At 37.6% G+C, this 23,097-nt stretch overlaps 1 protein-coding gene across 1 annotated transcript in view; it reads right to left on the reverse strand.

Moving 5' to 3' along the window:
• The window catches only part of LOC117109707, a 32,749-nt gene extending 11,840 nt beyond the window's left edge, over positions 1-20,909 (reverse strand). The window contains exons 1-33 of the mRNA XM_033252092.1: positions 20,701-20,909; positions 19,953-19,982; positions 18,932-18,990; positions 18,338-18,530; positions 17,870-18,060; positions 17,199-17,264; positions 16,647-16,731; positions 16,235-16,299; positions 15,543-15,621; positions 15,116-15,268; positions 14,651-14,797; positions 14,057-14,194; positions 13,892-13,950; positions 13,168-13,274; positions 11,816-11,912; positions 11,005-11,079; positions 10,518-10,727; positions 9,810-9,830; positions 9,205-9,417; positions 8,883-8,969; positions 8,080-8,157; positions 7,438-7,644; positions 6,501-6,644; positions 5,769-5,981; positions 4,695-5,228; positions 4,266-4,466; positions 3,498-3,635; positions 2,984-3,059; positions 2,776-2,837; positions 2,298-2,376; positions 1,568-1,720; positions 1,143-1,274; positions 199-336 (exon numbers count right to left, since the gene is read on the reverse strand). Coding sequence (XP_033107983.1) covers positions 199-336; positions 1,143-1,274; positions 1,568-1,720; positions 2,298-2,376; positions 2,776-2,837; positions 2,984-3,059; positions 3,498-3,635; positions 4,266-4,466; positions 4,695-5,228; positions 5,769-5,981; positions 6,501-6,644; positions 7,438-7,644; positions 8,080-8,157; positions 8,883-8,969; positions 9,205-9,417; positions 9,810-9,830; positions 10,518-10,727; positions 11,005-11,079; positions 11,816-11,912; positions 13,168-13,274; positions 13,892-13,950; positions 14,057-14,194; positions 14,651-14,797; positions 15,116-15,268; positions 15,543-15,621; positions 16,235-16,299; positions 16,647-16,731; positions 17,199-17,264; positions 17,870-18,060; positions 18,338-18,530; positions 18,932-18,990; positions 19,953-19,982; positions 20,701-20,810 — 4,340 coding nt within the window. The 5' untranslated portion in view covers positions 20,811-20,909. The remainder of the gene's footprint in view (positions 1-198; positions 337-1,142; positions 1,275-1,567; positions 1,721-2,297; positions 2,377-2,775; positions 2,838-2,983; positions 3,060-3,497; positions 3,636-4,265; positions 4,467-4,694; positions 5,229-5,768; positions 5,982-6,500; positions 6,645-7,437; positions 7,645-8,079; positions 8,158-8,882; positions 8,970-9,204; positions 9,418-9,809; positions 9,831-10,517; positions 10,728-11,004; positions 11,080-11,815; positions 11,913-13,167; positions 13,275-13,891; positions 13,951-14,056; positions 14,195-14,650; positions 14,798-15,115; positions 15,269-15,542; positions 15,622-16,234; positions 16,300-16,646; positions 16,732-17,198; positions 17,265-17,869; positions 18,061-18,337; positions 18,531-18,931; positions 18,991-19,952; positions 19,983-20,700) is intronic.
• Between the last annotated feature and the right edge of the window lie 2,188 nt (positions 20,910-23,097).

Genomic DNA, 23,097 nt, shown 5'->3' on the forward strand with positions numbered 1-23,097 from the left:
CCATGCATATGTATTTTTATCAAGTAAAGCGTCTTTCAACATGAAAGGGTGTTATGCAAATGTGGTAAATAAATAAATGACCTTGAGAAGGTAAAAAACTCAACCAGAGTTAAAACTATCATCTCCTGCACTAAGGTTCACGACAGCAGACTGAACCGACAAATCAGCAATCAGAAATTGAAGGGTATTTTCACTTACCAGACATTGCAGCCACGTCGGATTGTTTGTCCATTGGCCAAGGTGGTGCCAGTGACCGTGTCCAGACAGGTGCTGTTGGGGTAGGTGACTGGGGAACAGTAGCGGCGAGTACTTGCCCACTTTCCACTAATACAAGTCCTGGAGAATTATATAAATTAATTACAATTTTGATATCTTATACAAGATGGTATTGCACATATAATTTGTTTATATCCATGAATACATTCACAAACAGTAATTGTAATCAAAATGAAAACAAACTGGGTCCTTCGGTGCAGAACCAACCATTTGTCCAACTCAACACTGCCAGTCAATTCAAATGATGAACGACTAGAGCAGCTAACATTTTAAGTTGAACCACCAAGTAATTGTTAAGTATAATAATATGTTAAGTATAATAGTATATTTTTAATTATAATGAATTGTATATAATATAGAACAAGAATGAATGATTTTTTTTTCAATATCTGATTGTACATATATATTTAAACAATTAATTATAAGCAATAATTTAATTTTAAATATATACATATTTATAATAATGTAATTTCTTTTAATAGTTAATTAGTGTATATAGATATAAACGTTAGAATCCAAATTACTTGTATGATCACAGGATAGGCCTAAAGTTAGGTGTTTATTAACGTGTGGTGTTTGATGTTTTATTTTTTAATATATATTTATATTTGTTGGGGTCATGCTGTTAGCTTGCTCGTGGTGACCCTGCTACGACTGTTTCAGTCAACTGATAACAGCAACTAGAATCGATTATACGCGATTATTTGCTAAAGGAAGCTACATCAACACCTGTGTAGCTCCTGTGGTTATGGATTCACATGAGCGAATAAATGGTATTTGTTCATATTGTACACTCAAATGTGTTTCAAACCTTTTTTGCATTTTGAGTATTTTATTCCAAATAAATAAATAAAAAATAGACCTACCATGCATTGCAGTCCTTAAGGATGGTAGCACCATTAGGGTAGTTCTGACCATACATATCAACGCAAACCCTGTCTGATCTCAAAAAGGGACAATGCTCATTGGTACAGTCCCAGTTTCCTTGGCTGCACACACTGTGAATAAAGAAAATACATTTAGAGAATGGCAAACGTTAAACCCAACCTTTGCAATGTTCCTGTAGAGGTTTCTAATTTGTTCTCTATTGTGAAAATGTCACTACATTCCAAGATGCAATATCTATTGCAGAACATTAAATAATAAGTATCATAGGTTCGAGTATTTCATGGCTTGTACACCACATAAATATTGTGGCCGCCTCTCATCAATATTGATGGTAACATTAGGCCTGATATACCAAGACATACAAAAAAAAAGTATAAAAAGTATAAATTTGAGCATTCCTTACCAAACATTGCAACGTTTTCGAAGGACAACATTCTCCTCATAGAACTTTTTAGAAATGCGGTCAAAGCAAAGCTTTGGGAGAGATTTTTCAGTGTTGTTCTTAGCTGGACACATCATCTTGGTACAAGCCAGGGAGTTGTTGCGAGCACAGATACTAATTTTAAAAAAAAAAACATCTTTTAGATATTCAGAATATTTTTAATAATAATAATACAATACATTATTATTTTAACGGCAAATATCTCTGAAAAAAAAAACATTTACAATTTCATCCCATATGTCATTGTTCACTGAATATTTGATTGGATTCTTTGACACTGTTTTCTGGTAAAAAGTACTGCTTATATTTCTCATGGATAATTGCATAGTTCTAGTTCTAATCAACGCCTGCATCTGGATCAGTCCACAGTGAAAGGGGCTGTGAGATGGACCAGTACACCGGGGCATGGTTCATTGAATATACAGTTGAATTTGCCTACGTCAAATCCAAAATGCCATTGAAATATTGTTCAACTTAAATCAAATTTGACTTTCAGATTGTTGATTAATGGAAAACACAACAATTTAGCATGTATAATATGATCGACTTAGAAATTATTCGACTTAGGCACAGTCAACTTAGGGAAGTTTAACTGTATTTACAGTTTACCGCTTAATTTGCATAGCTATTACTCATACATTTCACAGCTCATATTATAAAGAAAAAGTACAAGGCAGTAATTGTGACCTACCAGACGTTACAGTCAACAGTGGTGATGCCTTTCTCAAGCAGAATAGTGGTCCTGTTCACCTGGCAAACACCTGGTGTGACTGAAAAATAAGAGAAATGACAAAATTCAGGTGATGTTGGTAGTATTGCCAATGTTCCGGAAGGTCTGCCCACAATATAAAAAAACTGTTGTATGCCCATATATAGTCATGATGTGATGTCATCATGACCATATTTAGGCATGTCACATGTTTTTGTGAAATAAAATCTTTTAACAAAACTTGCAAAATTATGTTAAATAAAATTTAACTAAGTACACACATAGGGACAAGCGGTTCTATTTTCTTTGTGGGGTGTTCATGTTCATTAAGAAACATCAGCAATAGATTGTTTACCCAGGTAAGCATTCATGAAATAGACAAGGTTTTCTAAACATATATCTGGTAATAGAACCTAACATTTGCTTTAATGTAAAATAAAAATTACATAAAAATTCTTACATGTTTCATTGCGCAAGCAAGTTTCATTGAATGTGCAAGTCCAGACTCCACTAGAACAATTGCTATAATGCAAAAAAAAAGAACCATTTAATTTAGAATACCAAATGTTTTCCTTGGTCATGCTATTTTAATAGAATACTGTACAACAGATGTACAACACCGACTTAAATATAAAAATGTGCGGAAAATGATTGCGGAGAAGTCTTACCATACACGGCATCCGAACGTCAGGTTGGATCCAGATGCAATTGACATATTGCCAATGAAGCAAGTCTGGTTTAGTACTAAATATCAAGAACAAAGAATATACATTATGCATGTAATTTACATATATACATTATATCATATCTTCTCATTTATTTATTACTGGTCTTTAACCTTATGCAAAATACTATCAGTTATGTTTATGATGATATGCAAAAATTACACAAATCAGAAGTGATGTTGGTAGTCTATGCATCAGATACTCACCCAAATGAAACGATATATGCTGGTTTCCTTTTTAGGAACTTACCTAAAAAATAATGGAACTACAATTTTATGTAACAGCCCTCAATTTGCCTTTAGATTACCATCGACCTTGCCAATGAAAAGGCGGCATATATCGGTTCATTCAGGTAATTATTCACAAAATAGAGAAAGATATACATTATATAATTATTCATCAAAAGAGTTTTATATAACGATAATTATATAAATTCTGAATGAGCAGAAAGTCTTACTTGACTTGACGGATGTGTCAATCTGGTGCAAGTAGTTGAGGGTCATGTTCCACACGACTCCTCTATTGGCCAGCTTCCAGTTCTCTTTTGTCAAGTTGGCAATCTTCTTCTCTGTCATGGTCATATTGGTAATATTAACTGAAAATATTCAAAATTTAAACATTTGTTTATTTATCTACTTTTATTCTCCAATGGAACTGTGATTAATATGCCTGTCACACATTCGTGGTCCTGGATTAAAAATCTAAAATTAACAACTCCACTCCTTAAGAATCATAATGAGTTTTGATGTTGGCGAGAGTCACTTCAAGGAGATCTGATTTAATGTGCTTTCTTAAACCTAGTTTATTGAACTTTGCTGTGTGGCAAGCAGACAAGCAGAGAAAATTAATGAGAAAGTAGTAAAAACATGTATACATTTTGGAATTTCAAGAGATAGGTTGTTTTTATATCTAGGAAACTCCTGCAACTCTTGAGAGTCTTAAAACCTCTGTTGTATTTCTTTCAAAATGCTCATCAATAGTTTCATAATTATTATCAACATCAACATCATGGTAGAAGCATCCTCATTGCGGTTCTGGGTAACGCCAAATCTACCACCCAAGGTATTCAAGGAATATGTGTATCACCATTGTCATCCTACCTAGGCTAGACCAGAATGGATCCATTCTAGGGCCTGCCCTTACGGTCATGTCTGCAATGTTGAAGGTTTTTGTGGCAACAATAACTATCAATTTCCACCCACATCAATCGACAACCCAATCTCACCTGTTGAATACTGCCAGCAGGAAGGAGTTCCTTCAATGATGGGTGTGACGGTCTCTGGGATGACACGTCCATTAAGGTATGAGCAGTAGCAGTAGCCGGTCTTGCTGCTACACTGCAGGGCTGCATAGGTGTTGTTGGGATTGCACGTGGGCGGCACCATATCTGGGATAAAGCTGGCCAGTTTCTGCATCTCAAAGCAATCTTATGAAAAACAAATTTTCAAAAAAAAAAATCAATTATCATCAAAACAGTACTACAATTGGCAATAAAATTCAAACCATTCAAACTGATTTACAAAGTCACAAAATTAAACTTTGTTAGACATTAAAGTTAAAAACATTTTTGAGAGTATCAATTATGGTCTGAGTTAAATTTCAATGATTTTTGATAATGACACATTAAATGCTGATGATGAATAAAATACTGTACCTTTTGATTTTTTAGTGTAATTAAGTTTTGTGCAGTTGCACTCGGTGACATTTGGTAGCGACATGTTGAATAACCATGCTGTATATGTAGTGTTCCACTGTGTAACGTTGAACAATGTGTCGAAGAATGTGGTATTCCAGAGGGAGCTGTTGAACATAACGGTGTACAGGGTGGTGTTCCACTGCGAGACGTTGAAAAGACCTGTGAAATCGGTTTCATTCCAGATGGATGAGTTGAACATGCCTTCAAATACGGTCGTATTCCAAATGGAGATGTTCATCATCGTGGAAAGGACGGTTTCGTTGTACAAGCTTGTGTTCCACTGGGAAGCGTTGAACATGAGGGAGTGTAGTGTCATGTTCCATTCGGAGTTGTTCAGCTTGGCGAGAGTAGTCTGGTTGAAGAGGCTGGTGAAGTTGAACTTGAACTTGGAGAGATCCATCAAGGTGGTTAAGTTGAAGGGGTTAACAGTGTTTATCATCTGCATATCCAATGGGTAGGCAGAGGTTATGTTGGTGACAACATCCAAAGTAACTGAAAAAAATAATTACATATAGTAAAGTATATTCATATAGTTTGGTCTGAAAACAAAGAAGAGACATCATTACTAGTGCCTTGAGCATTTAAAAAAGTGGACAAGGACTCTAAATAAATTACATTCAATCCCATTAAAATATTATCAACTTTCTTGTCATCATTATTTTAAAGGATACATTAAAAACATATATAGAATTATGATGCATATAAATCCACTTTTCCTATTAAGTGATTGTTATTATTATTATTTAGTTATTGTTTCTATAATTACTATTATGTCTTGGTCTTGAAAAATGTTTTAGTAATTATGTATATTGTAGTGCGCTCGCTATATTTAGAACACACTGTGCATAACCTTACACGCAATGTCCGTCATGTATACGTAATTTTCTTACATACGACTTCGCTGTATTGTCCCTACAGTAGACAGAAAAGCTCTACACTGACAGCAAAACAATTTTGCATCTTGTATACCATGATGATTCTTATTACAATAGGCCTGTAATTATTCACAAAATGAGTAAACACTTTTCTTACAATTCCAATACTTTTCGCAGATTGGTAGACGCTGCTTGTAGATCTTGGCTTCGGTATTCTTGATGCGAACGCCATTGGTGTCAACGCAGTAGCAGATACCGGACTGGGGCTGGCACTGGAGAGGGGAGAAGGTTCCATTGGCATTGCAAGTGGGTCGGAACACACCTGGAACAATGCTGGAGATAATCTGTTGATGAGCACAAGCTGAAACAGCTAGAAATAAAAGAAACAAATTAATATTTTTTTCTTTATAATTATGCAAGTTTCTTTTCCTTTTTTTCTTTTTGATTCATGGATGGATTGGTGGATGGATTTATTCGGTGTAAACACCAAGGATAACCCACGAAAGTCTGAAAAAGACCTATTTCCATTGGGGTCCTTCTGGTGGTGATAGGGCAGTACACCCGGAGACAATAACTACTCTTTTCTGAAGAGTGTATTGTGTTCTTTAACGTACACATGGCCATTTTGCACACAGGACCAACGGCTTAAACATCAAAATCCAAAAGATGGTGCGCTTTTGAAACTTGCATTTCAGCCCTTCAGCTGAAACAAAAGGGAATTCAACCGGGGACCAAGAGATCTCCATGGTTCAATGCACTCACAGCGGCTACCACGTGTTTAGCAGACCGAGCTATCTACTCTCACAGATTCATCGCCACATGCCGTATATGTAAAATTGTGAAATTTCTCAGCATTTCAAGGATTATACTTCAAAGAAAATATACATACTGATGTTGGTGTTGTTGAGTGGGAGTGTCTGGTTGAGGGTAGTGTTGACTTGAACTCCAATGACTGGACAGTTGTCCCCGCAGTCAGTGGGCAGTATTCCGTAGAGTGTGCTGTTGGTGGTCACATTCAGGCTAAACAGTGACACTGAAAACGAGGAAGACAAAATACCAAATGAAGAACAAGAGAATATTTAACAAGTTTAAAATGGCCTCTTGTAGTAGAAATACCTTTGACACTTGCTGCTTTATGACCACATACAGTGTGCAGCGAACAATAATAGCTAGTTTTTGCTGCACGACGTTAAACTTAACGTTAACGGATGATGTCATAATTTATTCATCTTGCGTTGCGGAGTATGTTAATTTCAGGATTTTAAGTGCTCGACGTATGTTAGTTACGGGTTTGCTCATGCGTATTTCGATTTGTTTACAAAAGGGGCGGAGCTATTGCATTGCATGCTGGGTACTAACGTTAAAGTTAAGGTTAACGTTGTGCGGCGAAAACTACCTAATGTTGTGCAATAACATTGCTCCTGTCAATCGTTACATGGTGGCGCTCTTGTTGGTTGTGAAAATACAGATGTGCCTCTGCTGCCTCACTCTCTAGTAGGAATTGTATAATAAATTATATTGCTCTGTCCATACTACACACTACATGCCCGATTTCTGTGATTTGTCCATGTATGGGCATGATGATGTCATATTACACCCATATATGGGCAAATCACATGTATATGTAACATGAAACTTCACAGTGTGAATAGAGCTTAAAAAAGGAGTATAGGCCTACTTTTAGATGGCAGTCTTTGTTTAACATTATGTGCATTTTGCTTTAACATTATTGTTTATACCCTCGAGGTCATATCTCAACACAAATATCGTCATGTAACAAATGTCAGTGTAAACACAGCTTAAGGATAAGCCTAACAAAATCTCACCATTATTGTACATATCGCAGGTTGGTGGGACCAGTCTACTCGAAGTCGTGTTGACGACAACTGTTCCTGTGACATCGACGCAGAAGCAGATGCCGGATCCAGTGGGGCACTGGCGTGGCTCGAATGTACCGTTGACTCTACACGTTGGCTCGTAGATAGTCAACATGGTGCGGGAAATCTCGCGCTGTCTCAGGCATGCTGGCATACCTGGATGATTAGGAAATATTAATCCATAAATATTCATAAAATAAATTTCCAAACTACAGAAGAACTTCAAATGGATTTAATACAATGCATGAGTTTTGAAAACTCCATATCTCTAAAGGATAAGCAGGTGCAGGTTTTTGAAAAACAGAAGGTAGCTAGCAGTGAGGCAAAACCTTCTAAGCTCAGTATGGATATGTCCTCCTCAAAAATATATATCAGAGATTATACTAATAATAATTAATAACAACAATATTAGTAATGAATAATAATGATAATATTCTGGCATTCATACATTAGATGCCATCTAACAAATAATATTTGCAACTAAGAATTCTATTTAATGTTAGGAATGTTTCTACCTTGATAATAATCAATCATTTTTCTTCTACTTGATTAATATGGAGGTTTCATACGAACAAGGGCGCTTTAACTTACTCTCTGGGAACTTCTCGTTATAGATGATATCTGAGGTGATGTATGATGGGAGATGAATTTCCTTCTGCATCGTTTCATCTGCAAAATTAACATGAGTAGAAAGATAAAAAAGACAAGATTACAACACATATGCCAATTAAAGAAAATATGTACAAAACATAGCTAATGTGGTGCAAGCTTTTAATGTTACATTGAATGCTATTGTCATTTGTATTGTTTGATGCTTGGGGCTGACGTACACTGGACAGTAACTTTGTTCCTCCATGGCTTTGCCCCTTCCACCCCCCCACCCTTACTTTGTTGATATGTTTAAGAAAATGATAAAATTACATAGTGAATTGGCGATTAGAATAGAATCATGATTATGTTTCTATTATGTTCAAGGTTAAAAGCCTGCATCACAATTACTGCCGCAACAGACTTTTTCGCTAAGCCCTCCCCTAAGATATTGTTGCCAAGGCCCCACAAAACAACAACGTCAATGTACCTAAACACATGCGATTTTGCAACAACACGTGTGTTTGTTGGACACACACATATTCCAGACCCCGTTCATTGCACCCAATATTTACCAAGTTCTCATGAAGCCTGGTTTCCATAAAATCGCTACACGCTATTGCCGACTTTGGCGCTGATTCGTCAGTTGAATCAGGGAGCGTTTTTGATTGCGTCGGGGACAGGTACCCGGCGCAGGGTTTATAGGGAAAACGCTGCAGCAACTGTGTAGCGATTCTATGGAAGCCAGGCTTGACAAAACTTGGGAAAAAAACATATGAAATTTGACAAATGATGGTGTAACTTACTCTCTGGGAATTGGTCAACATCGACGATATCGGTGACAATGCGGGCTATCGGGCGACGTCTTGAATTCATCTGCCGCCTCCATTCCTCTGAAATATTAACATCTGGATTATCTCTGGATCAACTTATTCTAGGAATGTCATTCAAAGAGCAAACTAAAGCTAATTAGTTATAATGTCCTGAAGATTGACTCCAAGACATGCGTGATGTCAGACGGCGGAACACCTAAGTAAGTAAGTAAGTAATGCGGTCTATGGCAATATACCATTCCTTGCCTTGTTACTCATTTTGTTGAGGGACTTCACAAAATTTGTTCAGGCTTACCTGTTCGGAACCTATCACATGATGATCTTTGAACGTCAGCACGGTTGGTGATGGTGTCGGGGATGATGTCACCAAAGTCATCAACACAGAAGCAAACACGTGTGATGAGGTTGCACTGGAGAGCTTCAAAGCTTCCATTGACGTTACATGTTGGTTTGTACGGCAGGTTGAGCTTCTCAGCGATGGCAGCTTTGAGGTTGCATGTGGATAATTCTGAGGAGTATCACAAGTGTTTACAATTTCTAAAACTACATATCTAAGACTGTAAATGTGGGTTTAACATAATATAATTTGGTTGATCTTGGAGTTGAAAATAGAGAAGGGGCACAAGAATAAGTGCAAACTTTTCTCTTATCAATGTGCCAATTGATAATCATCTTCTTATACAGTCCATACACAATTTCATACTTTGTTGAGCTCCAGTATGTTGGTTTAGTTCTAAAAAAAACTCAATGATATGATTTTCGTGTCGTTAAAGGATTGGTAGGAACAGGGCAGTGACATCAAAGCTTCTTTCTTGACCCCGCCAAGATAACTGATAATAGTAAAGATTGATTTGATGCATGTGTGAAATTGGAGCAAATAAACATAACTAACTAACTAACCTGGATAGGAGACCTCAACTTCTGTAATAGAACAGAAATATGTGATGTAAATATATTAGTAATGTAAATGAAAAAAAAAAGAAATATCTTCACAGTAATTACAGTGACTTGCAAGGTACATAATGGAAGGATGTGGTTCAAAGTCAATCAATTAATTTATCAATAAATCTATCAATCAGTCACTAATAAAGTATAATATAATAAATCAGCAAAATAATAATTAATAAATCAATAGTCAGTCAGTTAATAAGTACAACAATAAGTCATTCAATCACTTAATCAATTATTAAAGTAATTATTGAATCAATCAGTTAATTGTTTAGTATTAGTCAATCATTCTATGAAACAGGAATATGCCAGCTATTCAGTGAACTTAATCAATAAAAAAAATCAATCACTTGAACTGAAACATAAACTGATGCACCCAGTAATCAGGCGCACTTTAATCTGCCCACGAGAGGGGCCGAGTGGACTAGAACACCGGGTAACCCCCTACTCGTCTTGAAAGATGTACTGGGTTTTTTACAGTACACATGAGCATTTGTCTACTCTGGGCCTACAGTTTATAGTCCATATCTGAGAAGATTTGCTACACCACCAGAACTACGGGCAAGAACCGTGCCAGTATTGTTGGCTATGGTGACGGTGCCCGTGCCTTAACCGCTCGGCCATACGACTTGCTCAAGTTTTTGTAACATATTTATTTACCTGGTCTCAATCTCCTGCAGAATGGAGTTCCCCTGCTGATGTGCATTAGTGTACCGTTGATGTACGTCCCATTGCTGAACACGCAATAGCACACCTCCAGCCTGCGGTCGCACTGGGTCGGAGCGTACGATCCATCAGGCAGACACGTAGGTCGTGGTATCATTGGCTTCACCACAGACTTCAGTAACATCTGGCTACAGGTATAGTTGGCTGAATGGTACAAAGACAGTGAAAAACAACACAAAATGAAGTGGCGTCTTCTAAAATCATTATCATCAAATATTTATTCACTATTTTACCAGAGTGGTCAAATATTTAGACACTGCATATTAGTTCAACAAAAAATAAACTCAAAAATCCAAGAACAATCATATGTTCTGTCAAGAATGGTCAAACTTAAAAATAATTACTGTAAAATAATTTGCAATTATGTTGGAAATTCTGAAATGCCTACACCTTGTTTTTTATATTTTTATTTCTTTCTTACTTGTTTTATTGTATAAAGTTGGTTCTTCTGACATTAGCTCAATCTCGGTTGTCATTGGTGGTTCGGTGATGTTGTCTGAAATGATACAATAATCCTATTTTTAGACTCACTAATGCTTACAATCATGCAAATAGACAAAGCAGAAGCCGGGTGGCAGCAGGAATTCCACCATGAGGGGCCCAAGCTTGCCGGGGTCCACACCTGAACGTCGAGACCGAATCATCTTAGCCGAATCGGGATCCTTAGGCCCTCAGAACCTCCTGCTACTGCCACCCCTGAGCAGAAGTCCAAAGTTGGAAGAAGCCACTTCCAGAAGATTTGATTAAAAGGGATTTCTTAGAACATCTGATTCTATTTAGCTGCGTGTGGTAATACTCACCATAAGCAGAGGTCCTGGAGACAACAACTGATAATAGAGCAGTAAAAACGTGCAAAAATCATGAAAATGCAGAAGGTCGGTAAATTTCCGGGAGTTTTTTTTCTTGCTCGCAGGAGTGCAGGAAGCTGTCCTAATTTTTGAGACATTTCACAGACTTGGGGCTTTGGACATACAGGTCTCTTTCCAATGAAAGACCCCTTCAATTAAGGACCACCTCCAATTAAAGACCACTATTCTGTGGTCCCAAATTAACAAATAAATTTCTTTTATCTTTATTATTCTAATGAGAGGCCAAAGACCACAGAAACCCTGGTCCCAAAAGTGGCCTTTAATTGGAGGGAAACCTGTAGTGGGAATAACAGAAACAAATCAGAAAAACATTTTAATGTGTCTTGTGAATTGTCTGTACTCACAAACTCGAAACATACTTACATATATAAGCTGAACAGTTAGGAGTCTTTCCGTAGACGTATGTTCTGGGAATGTAGCGACCAAACGGATCTACACAGAAGCATTTCTTTCCCCTGCACTGTATAAAATAGAAATATTTTGAAAAACAATTTAAAAAAAACACAAAATGCTATCAGCAAAGGAATACTAAATTTAAAAAAAGAGAAATGGAATGAGAATTGTAGACTTTGCTTAGACATCATTAACACTCTGACTGCCAAAGACAGCGATCTACATATTTTAAATCCCAACTGTTTACAGCCAAAGACAGAGATCTCCGTTTCTTTAATTTTCTTCTTTTACATGATAGAGTGGGTATGTCTGAATTTCTAGAAAATCTCTAAAGTGTTTAAATCAGTCAGGACCACATATGTTTCGCTATTTCAATGTGACCTATTCTCAGTCACCTCATATTGCACGGCGATACTGAAACACGATTAACTCAGCTTCATTGTGTGAATATGCATAAAACCCTAAAAGTGAGTCACTTTCATTTTACTGTTACGGGGTTATAAATTGTGATTTGAATAAAGTGTTTGGTACCAGTGTAAAGGTGAGATGTTTGTCATTCTTTTAGTGTATAATACATGTCAATTTGATCACTTACGTACTCTTAGCAAGCTTTGGAAATATGGTCAAATTCGGTAAAAAGGCTGGCAGTGGCCGATACTACTTTTCAAACACGGCAGTGAAAGTGTTAAGGCACTCGCTGTGTCGTGCGACAAATCCAACTCTGCTACATCTTAGCGCTTTGCAACAGGACGTCGTCTGCTAATTGTTAGTAGCTTAGCGCTATGCAACGGGACGTCGTCTGCTAATTGTTAGTAGCTTAGTGCTATGCAACGGGACGTCGTCTGCTAATTGTTAGTAGCGGTCTGAATGAGTCGTCATTAAAGCCAGTCTCCAGAGAAAACTTTTTTGTTGATAGGTTGTAGAACTGATTTTTTTCCACGACACAAAAGGCATATTTTTACAGATTTCTGAATATTTAAAACACTTGGGGGAAAAAGGGCTGTACTCACCTTTTTTTTTCCCACCTTTCCCCCTCCCCCCAACCAGATTTTAAATATTCAAGAATCTCTATTTCATTAACCGCTTCTGAATTTTTCGTCAAATATGCTTTTTGTGTTTTAAAACATATCACATTTTAAAAAATATTTTCTATGGAGTCTGGCTTTAAAAACGATTCATTGCGCACATGTTGTGGCATTGCATTCTCCATAGAATCACATCGGCCGACGACTGTTAGGTGGGTGCCCAGCCTACTTTCTCAATGAGAAAAATCACTGGTATGAAAGAATGAAACATATTTACTATCAATCGATGGAACTAACCTGCACTGGTTGGTAAAGGCCATTTGTGGAGTTACATACTGGTTTGTATAGCTTCACATCAGTCTTGTTGTTGAAAAGATAACGGTAGAGATGAGTGAGACAGATGCCTGAGGAAGGAAAAAAAATATTGTTATGTATATACTAACATGGATTCAGATCAACGAAAAATGGGGTTGAAGGTGGAGAAAATTTTAGGTTGTAATAGGTTGACTAACTAATAACAAACAGGCTGATTTAGATGTACAAATTTACACACAAAATATATAGATCTTTTTGACTTCTTTATCATGCATACATTATCAGAGTTCTATAAACTAAACTACATTTACAAAGACTACATGAAGAGTGATTCACTCCCTTTAAATAATTTTAAGGATTAATTTGAATAATGATAATTAATTAATTAATGACGATTAAATAATTTTAAGGATTAATTTGAATAATGATAATTAATTAATTAATAACGATAACTAATTAGGTTACCCTCCAATACAAGACCACCTTTGGGAACTGAAAATTTGGGGTGGTCTCAGGATTCGGCCTCTGATAAGAGGGTTAGCTTTGTGTTAAAAGAATGAAGATTGATACTTGGTTCATTAAAAAAGTGGACTCGAATTAGATGGGGGTCTTGGAATTTGTGGGGTCTCGAATTGGAAGATACACTACATTTATAAAGAGTAATCAGTAAACACTGTACAATAGCAACTGGGTGTGTTCAACTCACCAGAAACCTCTGTTGGGCATTGTTCTGAAGTGCAAGTCAAGTTTCCACTGTTGCAAACACTAAACAAAAACAAACAAATTAACTATTCAGTCGAAATAAGAAGATATGATTTTCCTTATGGTTTCTTTAGATTTAGGAGGTAAAAAATTCAGAATTATTCCGTACCAGACATTGCATCCACGTCGAATGGTTTGTCCATTGGTCAAGATGCTGCTGGTGTTGGTGTCCAAACAGGTGCTGTTGGGGTAGGTGACTGGTGAACAGTAGCGGCGAGTACTTGCCCATTCACCATCAGAACATATCCTGTAAGGAACATGAATTATATAGGTCATGATACTCAGTGCAATGATTTATATTTTAAAATTTAAATTAAAATATGAAAAGAGAATGAGAGGGTAGAGTGGTTATATGGCTGATCAAAATCCTGGACATTAATTAACAGCCAGCCAAACGTTGGCTGATACATCTATTTGTGTGATGTGCTTCAGGACACAACTACAACTGCTGATTGTTGGTGCCAGTTGACTGGACGGTCACTAAAAATGATCTGTGCACGCCTTTTTGCATTATGGCTTCTATGGAATTATGTAATTCTTTTGTCAGCTGACACAGTGTGTGTCTGGTTTCAGATACTTGAGGGCGTTGCGAGCCTGCCGATGGTCACTGGGTGCATCTTTGATCGGAAGGTAGCCATATGAGTATTACATTTTGGGGTAAGCCACTATAGGATGTACTTTAAGGATGTGACGGTAAACTTACCATGCGTTGCAGTCCTTGACAAGGGTGGCGCCATGACGGTAAGCTTTGCCTCTGACATCAGTACAGACCTTGCGTACAATCTGCACCTCAAAGTGATCTTTTAGACAATCAATACGTGTACAATCCCACTTGCCTTGTGTGCATATACTACAAAAATAAAATAATATACCAGTTGATAATAATAGTACAGTATTCCAAAATAGATTTCCCTACTACATGTAAAGGCAATTTCCAGTACTGCCTGTCTGTCACTTACACACCTTGTTTCCATATATACATATAGGTCTTCCTCTAATTAATTAGAGGGAGACCTGTATATAACAATGTTACTTAACCTCAGTAGTTAATGTGTACTTTGAGTAATACTATTGTCATAGTGCCACTAATATTGGTGCTTAACAAATCCATGTTGATTGATTGATTGATTGATTGAATCATGGATCTAACACTCCCTGGTAAACTTACCAAACGTTACAGTCCCTCTGTCGCATCGTGTTCTCTTCATAGAACTGGCCATCATTATCATAGCAGCGTGTTGAGGTCAAGGTCAAGGCTACGTCACTCTTTGCTGGACAGATCATCTTGGTGCATGCCAGAGAGCTGTTTTTTGTGCACATACTTTATAAAACCAGATAAAACCAGAAATATTAAAATGTAAGCATCATTTGCTGTTTGTTAGAAATGTGTAAAGAGAATGAAGAAGACACATAAAGAGAGTCACTGATGAGACAGCATCAGGCACAGAATAAAGAATTATATGTTTTTTCCATCATTTGAAAGTCAGACAAATCTTTAATTTATCAGAAAATGTCAAACATATGTTTTGAGACAGTGCTTTACTTCCAAATGCATTTTCTTCTGTGAACTTCGCATGTTTGACCTTTTGACTTACCATATATTGCAGTCGACGGTTGTGATGTCCGATTCAAGGAGGATTGTAGTTGTGTTTACTGTGCAAACTCCAGGAGTGTCTACAACAAAAAGGCAGAATATAAAAGTTCATAGGCATTTATTTCACATTAAAAACATTTCTCAATTTTGAAACATAACTATTGCAGCCAAAATTTGTCAGGACTAATTGCCCAGGAAAACATTTTATGACAAATGAATGATCTAGGAGTGGCACCAGCAGCCAGTGCGGTGACAGCTCAACCTCAATTAAGCTCCCAGGCCCGGCATATTATTGTGCACGGCAATTTAGCTATGACTTGATATTGTTTTTGGAAAATATTCTAAAAAGGAAAACCTTGCAGAATAAAGTGGTTTCTGTAGGCACCACCAGGAAGTAATGTAGTAGCCCCAGTGAACCCCCTACCAATCAGTTAATAGTAGTAGCCTACTGGACTGCTGCACTGCTCTGCCAGAAATTGTTAGCAAAACCCACTACTCTGGCACTGTACACCTGATCCATCTCCTTCATGCCAACACAGTGATTGGTTGTTGGATACTACTACTAACTGAATATCTTAGCTAGAAGGAGGGCTAGGCTCCTAGTACTAGCAGATGGCCAGCAGCAGCAGCTCGCTGCTGGATGGGAATGCAAAGCAGGCCTAGCCTAGCTAGCCCTACTAGTCAAAAACTTACATGTTTCGTTTATCATGCATGTTGAGTTTGTGCTGCAAAGCCATGTTCCCTCACTGGAGCAGTTGCTATCAAGTAAATAACAGCAAAACCTTATGTTAACATGCGAACAAATTTATAAACAATATCCACATGTTTACCCCACCGCTACCACTGTCACCGTCTGTCTCTTCCTTCGTCCAAAACACATACGGCATAGGACGCCCTCTGGACCTACTCGGACTTACAACTTTTTGTACTTGACATCTACATAATTATTTTATTAACCAGAATTCGGAAAATTATCAAATTAAAAGTTTTTTTTTTTTTTTAGTTAAGCAACTCGATCCTTTCGCAATCTGTATGGTATGTGGTTTCTAGTGGTGCTTAGTAGGACCAAATAGAACCTGTGCCCGTTTATTAAAGACCTACTTACCAAATGCGGCATCCGAATTCCATATTCATGCCAGCGTTGACTGATGTGTTTCCAATGGAACATGTTTTGTTTTCAACTGTTGGTGCTAAAGAACAAAAAATTGAAAACCATTAATAAACACAAGAGATTTATAGGATTTATGCGTAAGCTACGTAAGTTCTGTTATAGAAACAAAATTACCACGCTACAAACAGTCCATCTCCATGCTCTAAATATTAAATTTAAAATTCAATTAAACGAGTCAATTTTCATTATTTCCCGAGAGAAAATTTACTTCTAATACAGTGATTTTTTTAAATTCTTGATAGAGTAAACAGATATAATGTATACATTAGCGTGTGGAGGCCTCTAGTCTAAGTGCTGTGATTAGTAATTTCTTATACTGACCAGACTAACACAACTACACCTTTTAAAAATTAGTATATTTGACTGGTTCCCTCCACTCTTGTTACTACTTGACTCTGTTGGATTGAGCAGGCCCATGTTTTTAGTGAGTGCTAATTAGTCTTACATGGGTTTTTGCCACCTGAATGAATGGTAATGAAGGCTTACGTGAAGCAGTTGGTGGGACATCTTCAGGTTTTGGCTGCTCTTTGTCTTGTTTGCCTTTTCCATTTACTAATATAATAATAATAATAATAATAATAATAATAATAATAATATATACATATATATAGCATAGAATATAGCACAGTGTAAATACACACACACACACACACACACACACACACACACACACACACACACACACACACACACACACACACACACACACACACACACACACACACACATCCCTTCTCTTTTCTCATGAGTGTACAGTAATAGTGGCTGATCCAGGAATATGAAATAGAGGGGGCCCAGGCAGGGACTTTTGACAGATGGAGGGTCTATACCAACTCGGGCAGCCCACCATGGTTTGGAGCTGAGGTAAGAATTTTACGATTATGGCACCTCTAGATGTGTGGAAATGGTGCTCTCAGACTTAATATTTTTTTTATTCAGTATCTTATAATTTTGAGAAAATTAGAGGTACCCGGTACAGCCGCCCTCACCCCCTTTAATCCGCCACTGAGTACTTGTTTCTTCAACCGCACTATTGTGCACAGAGATTCACAAATGAGATTGAATCAGAGACAGGAGGTCTACCAGGATCTAACCAGTTTAACTTATTGAGCTCTGCTCTCACTTAACTCTTAAATAAAACAAAGATGAAATCTCACATTTTGGCCCACAGGAGCACAGGAAACGCACTTCGTAGTCTTCGCAGGTACCGCTCTTCTGGTGAGCGTGCAGGCACTCAAACCCACGTTCCAGATCACACGAGACCTTCTGTGAAACCTCCATCCAGGAGATACCACCAGTGGTGCGGCAGTCAATGGCAACGGGGTTGCTGTCTTGACAGATCTTAGTCCTAGAAAAAAAATACATTAATCATGTTTATTTTATTTTATTATTTGTATAAATAATTTATTTCTATTTTTGAAATTGCATTGCGTTGAATTTCAGGCTCAAGAGCTAAGGGTACGCTGAGTGGCATTCCCACTATATGACACGCGTTTACAAAAGAAGCTACCAATAAAAATATTAAATAATTCTAATCAAATAATAAATCACATCAATAATTACGTAAAATTTAAAATTATAATGTAAGCAATCAAATATTTAATTTTATTGACACACTGACTTACTGTTCACGATGTTCAATGATGTTCTCGAAGTCACCGAGTCCAGAAGATGGCACGTCGAGAGTGTTCCACTGGGTCCAACAATATTCATCCTTATCAAAATCTGAGCATGTGGGTCCTGAGAATTCAGGAAGGCACTGGCAGGTATCTGGTGCCATGCAGGTACCACCATTCTCGCATGCAACACTGCAGACAGCTGTAATAATAGGTTTTGAAAGTTAACATAATAGTCCTACTATAAGCAGGCCTAATAGCTTCTATTTCGCGCACTAATATCCATTCCTATACTATAAGTCCGAGTTATCACACATCCACAGCGTACTATCATCGATGACATTTTCCAGTGTGTGTGAATGTTAACGTCGTATTTTCAAGTTTTCAAGTGGTGATTAATTGCGAATCCGCATTAACTCTTGTTAGCTATTGACATCCAGAAATGTCCGTTTTGTTAATTTTGTTTTCCAGTATACTCGTGTATTATATCTCGACTAGTCTGCTGACCGTTTAGAAATACGATGGACGCGCCGCAAATATGACGTACCGTATAAACACCAGAATGAAACTAAAAAAAAAAACAAGTTTTCTGGTAATACTTACGAGTATGGCATCCGATTTCCAAATCCGCCCAGCCTTCACAGCACTTGACTATCGTCAGTCTGTTAAGGTTAAGAAAAGAATATTTATTCAAGCTTAGTCTCTAATTTCGTCTACTACACTCAAAATAGGGTCAAACTATCAGAAAACAAAACACAGTAATAATATAAGAGTATTGTAAAGCCTGTGGTTTCCATAAAATTTCTACACGCATTGCCGACACCTTTCGGCGACGCTGATCAATCGGTGGTCGAATCGGGAAATTCGATGAATCCAACTCGGTTCTCTGTGAGAGCCCCTCTCCCACCTAGGTTTATTTCACCTAAGAGTCGTACGATTTCTACGAGTTAAAACTCGTGATCTTTGGAAAGGACCTATACGATCTTATTACGTGATAGCTACGAGTGAGGTACGAGTTTATAGAGTTGGTTACAAGTTATGTACGAATTATGCCGAGCAGAGCACCGAGTTAACTACGAGATTATTACGAGCGTAACAAGTTTGTACCGAATTATATACGAGTTAGGTACGAGCCAACTCGGTGCGCTCGTACTTACTCGTACTCGTTTTTTGGTGCTCGCATCAAACTCGTAGATGACAAAACCGCCGACGAGTATCCAGAGTAGTGTACGAGCTAGGTAAGAGTACCCCGAATACTCTACGATCTACCTACGAGTTCTTCGAGTTTACTACGAGTTATCTACTCGTGGCGATAATTTTGAACATGTTCAAAATTAGCGCCACGAGTTCATAGCTGCTACGAGTAGGTAAGAGTCCTCTCCGAGCTTTCCGAATCGTCCTACGAGTTTTTGCCGAGTTTGCCGGGTTAGCAACTCGGCATTCTCTTGTAACTCGTATGCTGAAAAAACCTAGTGGGAGAGGGGCTTAGTCTGCTGATTGTCGGTGGCAGTAAGAACATATCGTTATTAAAAACGTTCCGTTGCGGCGGCGAGTCGTGGCGCCTACAATTTTAATTAAATTAAATTTGTTGACAGAGGAAAAAAAAACAACTGTTTTAACTCACCCAAAAAAATCTTCTTCGCAGACACGTTTGCTGTAAAAGAAAACAAATCGTACATCAAACATAGCTTAGGCAAAACTTCCTTACTATTTACCGTGTACTTTAAAAAGTTTATCGTCTGTCATAATGTATAGGCCCTATATAAATTCTTAACAAACTTATGCTCCTTGGAGTTATGAGGCCTACTACAAAAAAATAATAAATTATTGATTACCAGCCAGTTTAAGTGTGTATGCTATATTTTAAAAACGGTAATTAAGCCTATTTAAACGTTCGTTAATTCTAGTAAGCAAATGAAATATTAGGCCCTATAGCGTTTATAGTTCATCACAGATGCGTGGTATATAATTATGCACGCTAAGTAGGCCTACCCTAAGTGATTAGAATACTCGTGTGTTCCAGAGGCCAGAAAATGTTCAAAATGTGATAAGCTTTTGAAATGATAATCAGATAAAAAAAGAGTAAAATCTCGCGAAAGCGATGTAGGCGAACATTTGTTGGGTGCGCCAGGAATTCCCCGACGAGGGGTCCATGCTCCCCGACGAGGGCTCCAAGATGAGGGTACCACCCCCACCCGTCGGGATAGACCTCCGGTCTGGGAAACATTAAATTTTACCGCCCCTGGAGTGTGCTCATCCTTACATTAATGTTTCTTTTACTAATGAATAAATATAAGCAAGACATTAATAAATATTCGTTTTCAGGAGGACGACAATAGAAAGTTTATAGAAATGGAAAATATAATACTTACGGAATGATTGGTGCATCATGGTCCCATTCTTCCCAGGCACCCGTGACGGGTACATTGCGGGCCTTGGCGAAAGCAAACAGACATGCGAACAATATCAGAGTATTCCTCATGTTGACAACGAGGCTTTAACGTCCTTTCAGACGGCAATATATAGAAAGGTTTTAGTTGGTGCGTGTTCACACCCGGTAGACCAGATGGAGTGTTTGCTTGACGGATCAGCCGACGGTTAAATAGACCCGTCAAGGGAACTGATCACGTGATACAAAATTACCTCATCCATGATTTGGTTGGAAAAGAGCCAGAAGGGACGAAGGATCGAAATCAGCTGATTTTTGTTTTCAGTTTGAGGACACGTCGCACCTTGATTTTTCAAAAGCGGGGTCGCTAAGATAAGGTAATGTCGACAAATAGAGCAGATAGTGACCGATATTGACAAGGCCTTATCATTACTATTTAATACAGTATTGTATTAGGCGACTGCTATTCTAAATAGGTATACATTGTATACATAGAAATGAGTTAATGCAGGTGCTAAACACATTTGTTCAAACATACTCAACAAGACTAACACATAAATCCCCAAATTTTGAAATATAAATAACAACGATGACGACGATAACGATGACGACGATGATTATGACGAAGAATACAATTATGATGATAATAAAAATGTTACAGTAGTCAGGTAGAGAATGAAAAGCCGTGAGTGGGCCACATACTCCGTTTGATATTATACAGATTTTACAAAATAAAATTGTTCTATAATAATAATATAAAAAAAATAACATATTCATCTGTTATAGTAATTGAGTTTAATGTTCGTGATATACCGGGATCCTGGTAGAAGACAATACACCCACCGGCATGACCTTACATTCAAATTCACTTTACTAGTCCTCCGATGCTTCCACTGTTATGGTGACAATCGGTGAATATTATGTCGGTACAGAATATCATACCTCTCCCTGCATCAAAATCAGCAAAGAAATAAATATAAGGGTAACATAAGCTGTTTATTTCATTGTAGCTGCTTTATTGTGTAATTTAATTATTTCTATTTTAGCTGTTTTCAATCATGATACTGTAACAGTTAAAAGTCCCTGGTCGAGGACAGTGGTTATTGACGGTATATGATAATAGGTCTAATAGTTAATGATGAGATAAACTGTATTTTACAAGAGAATGGAGGAGAGGATAATTAGAACGATGACTGAAAAAAAAAAGAAGAAAAAAGAACAGAATATTGCCCTATCTGGGCTGAGAGTACTATAAACAACTTTTATATGTATACTCCTGATCACGTGATGTAAAACTTTATCAGGAAGACCCGCAAACCAATCAGCAACCGCATAACAAAAGCAACCAGATATAGGTTGCGTGATATACTTTGAAAATACTAAAGCAACAAACATGATGTTAAGTGGAACCCTGCTGGAGCAATCAAATAAACACTTGTTGAATCATAACATCGGATGACTATAACAATGGTTTTCCCGATCAGTGAGGCAATACTATATATAAGCCTATATGTACTATTTGTAACGAAACCTGTTTTCCTGGACATCCCTCTGAGGGGCTCTGGGCTTCCCCCTGGCCCCGTCCACTTATGCTTTAGTCAGGGATATCGGACCCCTTGTCAGGCAAATCCTTGCGCTACCACTGACGTACCGTAAATGTATGAAAGTCTTTCCAGGGGTGGATCCAGAGATGTCCGAAAGGGGAGGGGGAACAAAGGAGGACGCCAAAAAAGAGGACGATCGTAGGGGTCCGGGGCATGCACCCGCGTTTTTTTGTTTTTTGTTTTTTTTTTTTCCATAGAAGCCCGCAAATAACCTCTGAGGCGTTTTGGGCAATCAATTTTCCTTTCTTTTCCCCCTTTTTTTGACTTTCCAAAAGGTGGAACTGGCTAGGACACCCACCCACCTCAATTTTCCCCAGCTTTATGTAACATTATCAAAGCACGTGACGTCGCCAAGAAAAAAGATAAATCGCAAGAATCAGTGGGGATTCAAGGGGGAGGGGAAGTCAGCCGGACCGCACCCTCCCCTCCTCTAAATCTTTCAAAAATTAATAAAAAAAAAAAAAAAAAATTCTGGCCATCTAGAGGTGCCATAATCATAAATTGTCATCCCAACCATGGTTAGGGCTGAGCAATGCCGTAGCCAGAATTTTCAAACAGTGCAGGACAATAATGTTTGACATGATTACTAGGCCTACTACAGCTAGCCTAAATAATCTCCGAACTTTATGGGAAACAATCCTAATAGGATTAACAAAATAAAAACTATCCTCCCGTTCGGACCACTAAATAAAAAATAGGAATAAATGAAAGTATGTTTGTTCAATACTGCAGTGCGCTTTATAAATATTATTATTATTATTATTCAATGTAATATG

This window comes from Anneissia japonica, unplaced genomic scaffold, assembly GCF_011630105.1.
Source record: "Anneissia japonica isolate Jap-2015-1 unplaced genomic scaffold, ASM1163010v1 scaffold3782_len1007564_cov172, whole genome shotgun sequence".
NCBI classification, from domain to species: Eukaryota; Metazoa; Echinodermata; class Crinoidea; order Comatulida; family Comatulidae; genus Anneissia; species Anneissia japonica.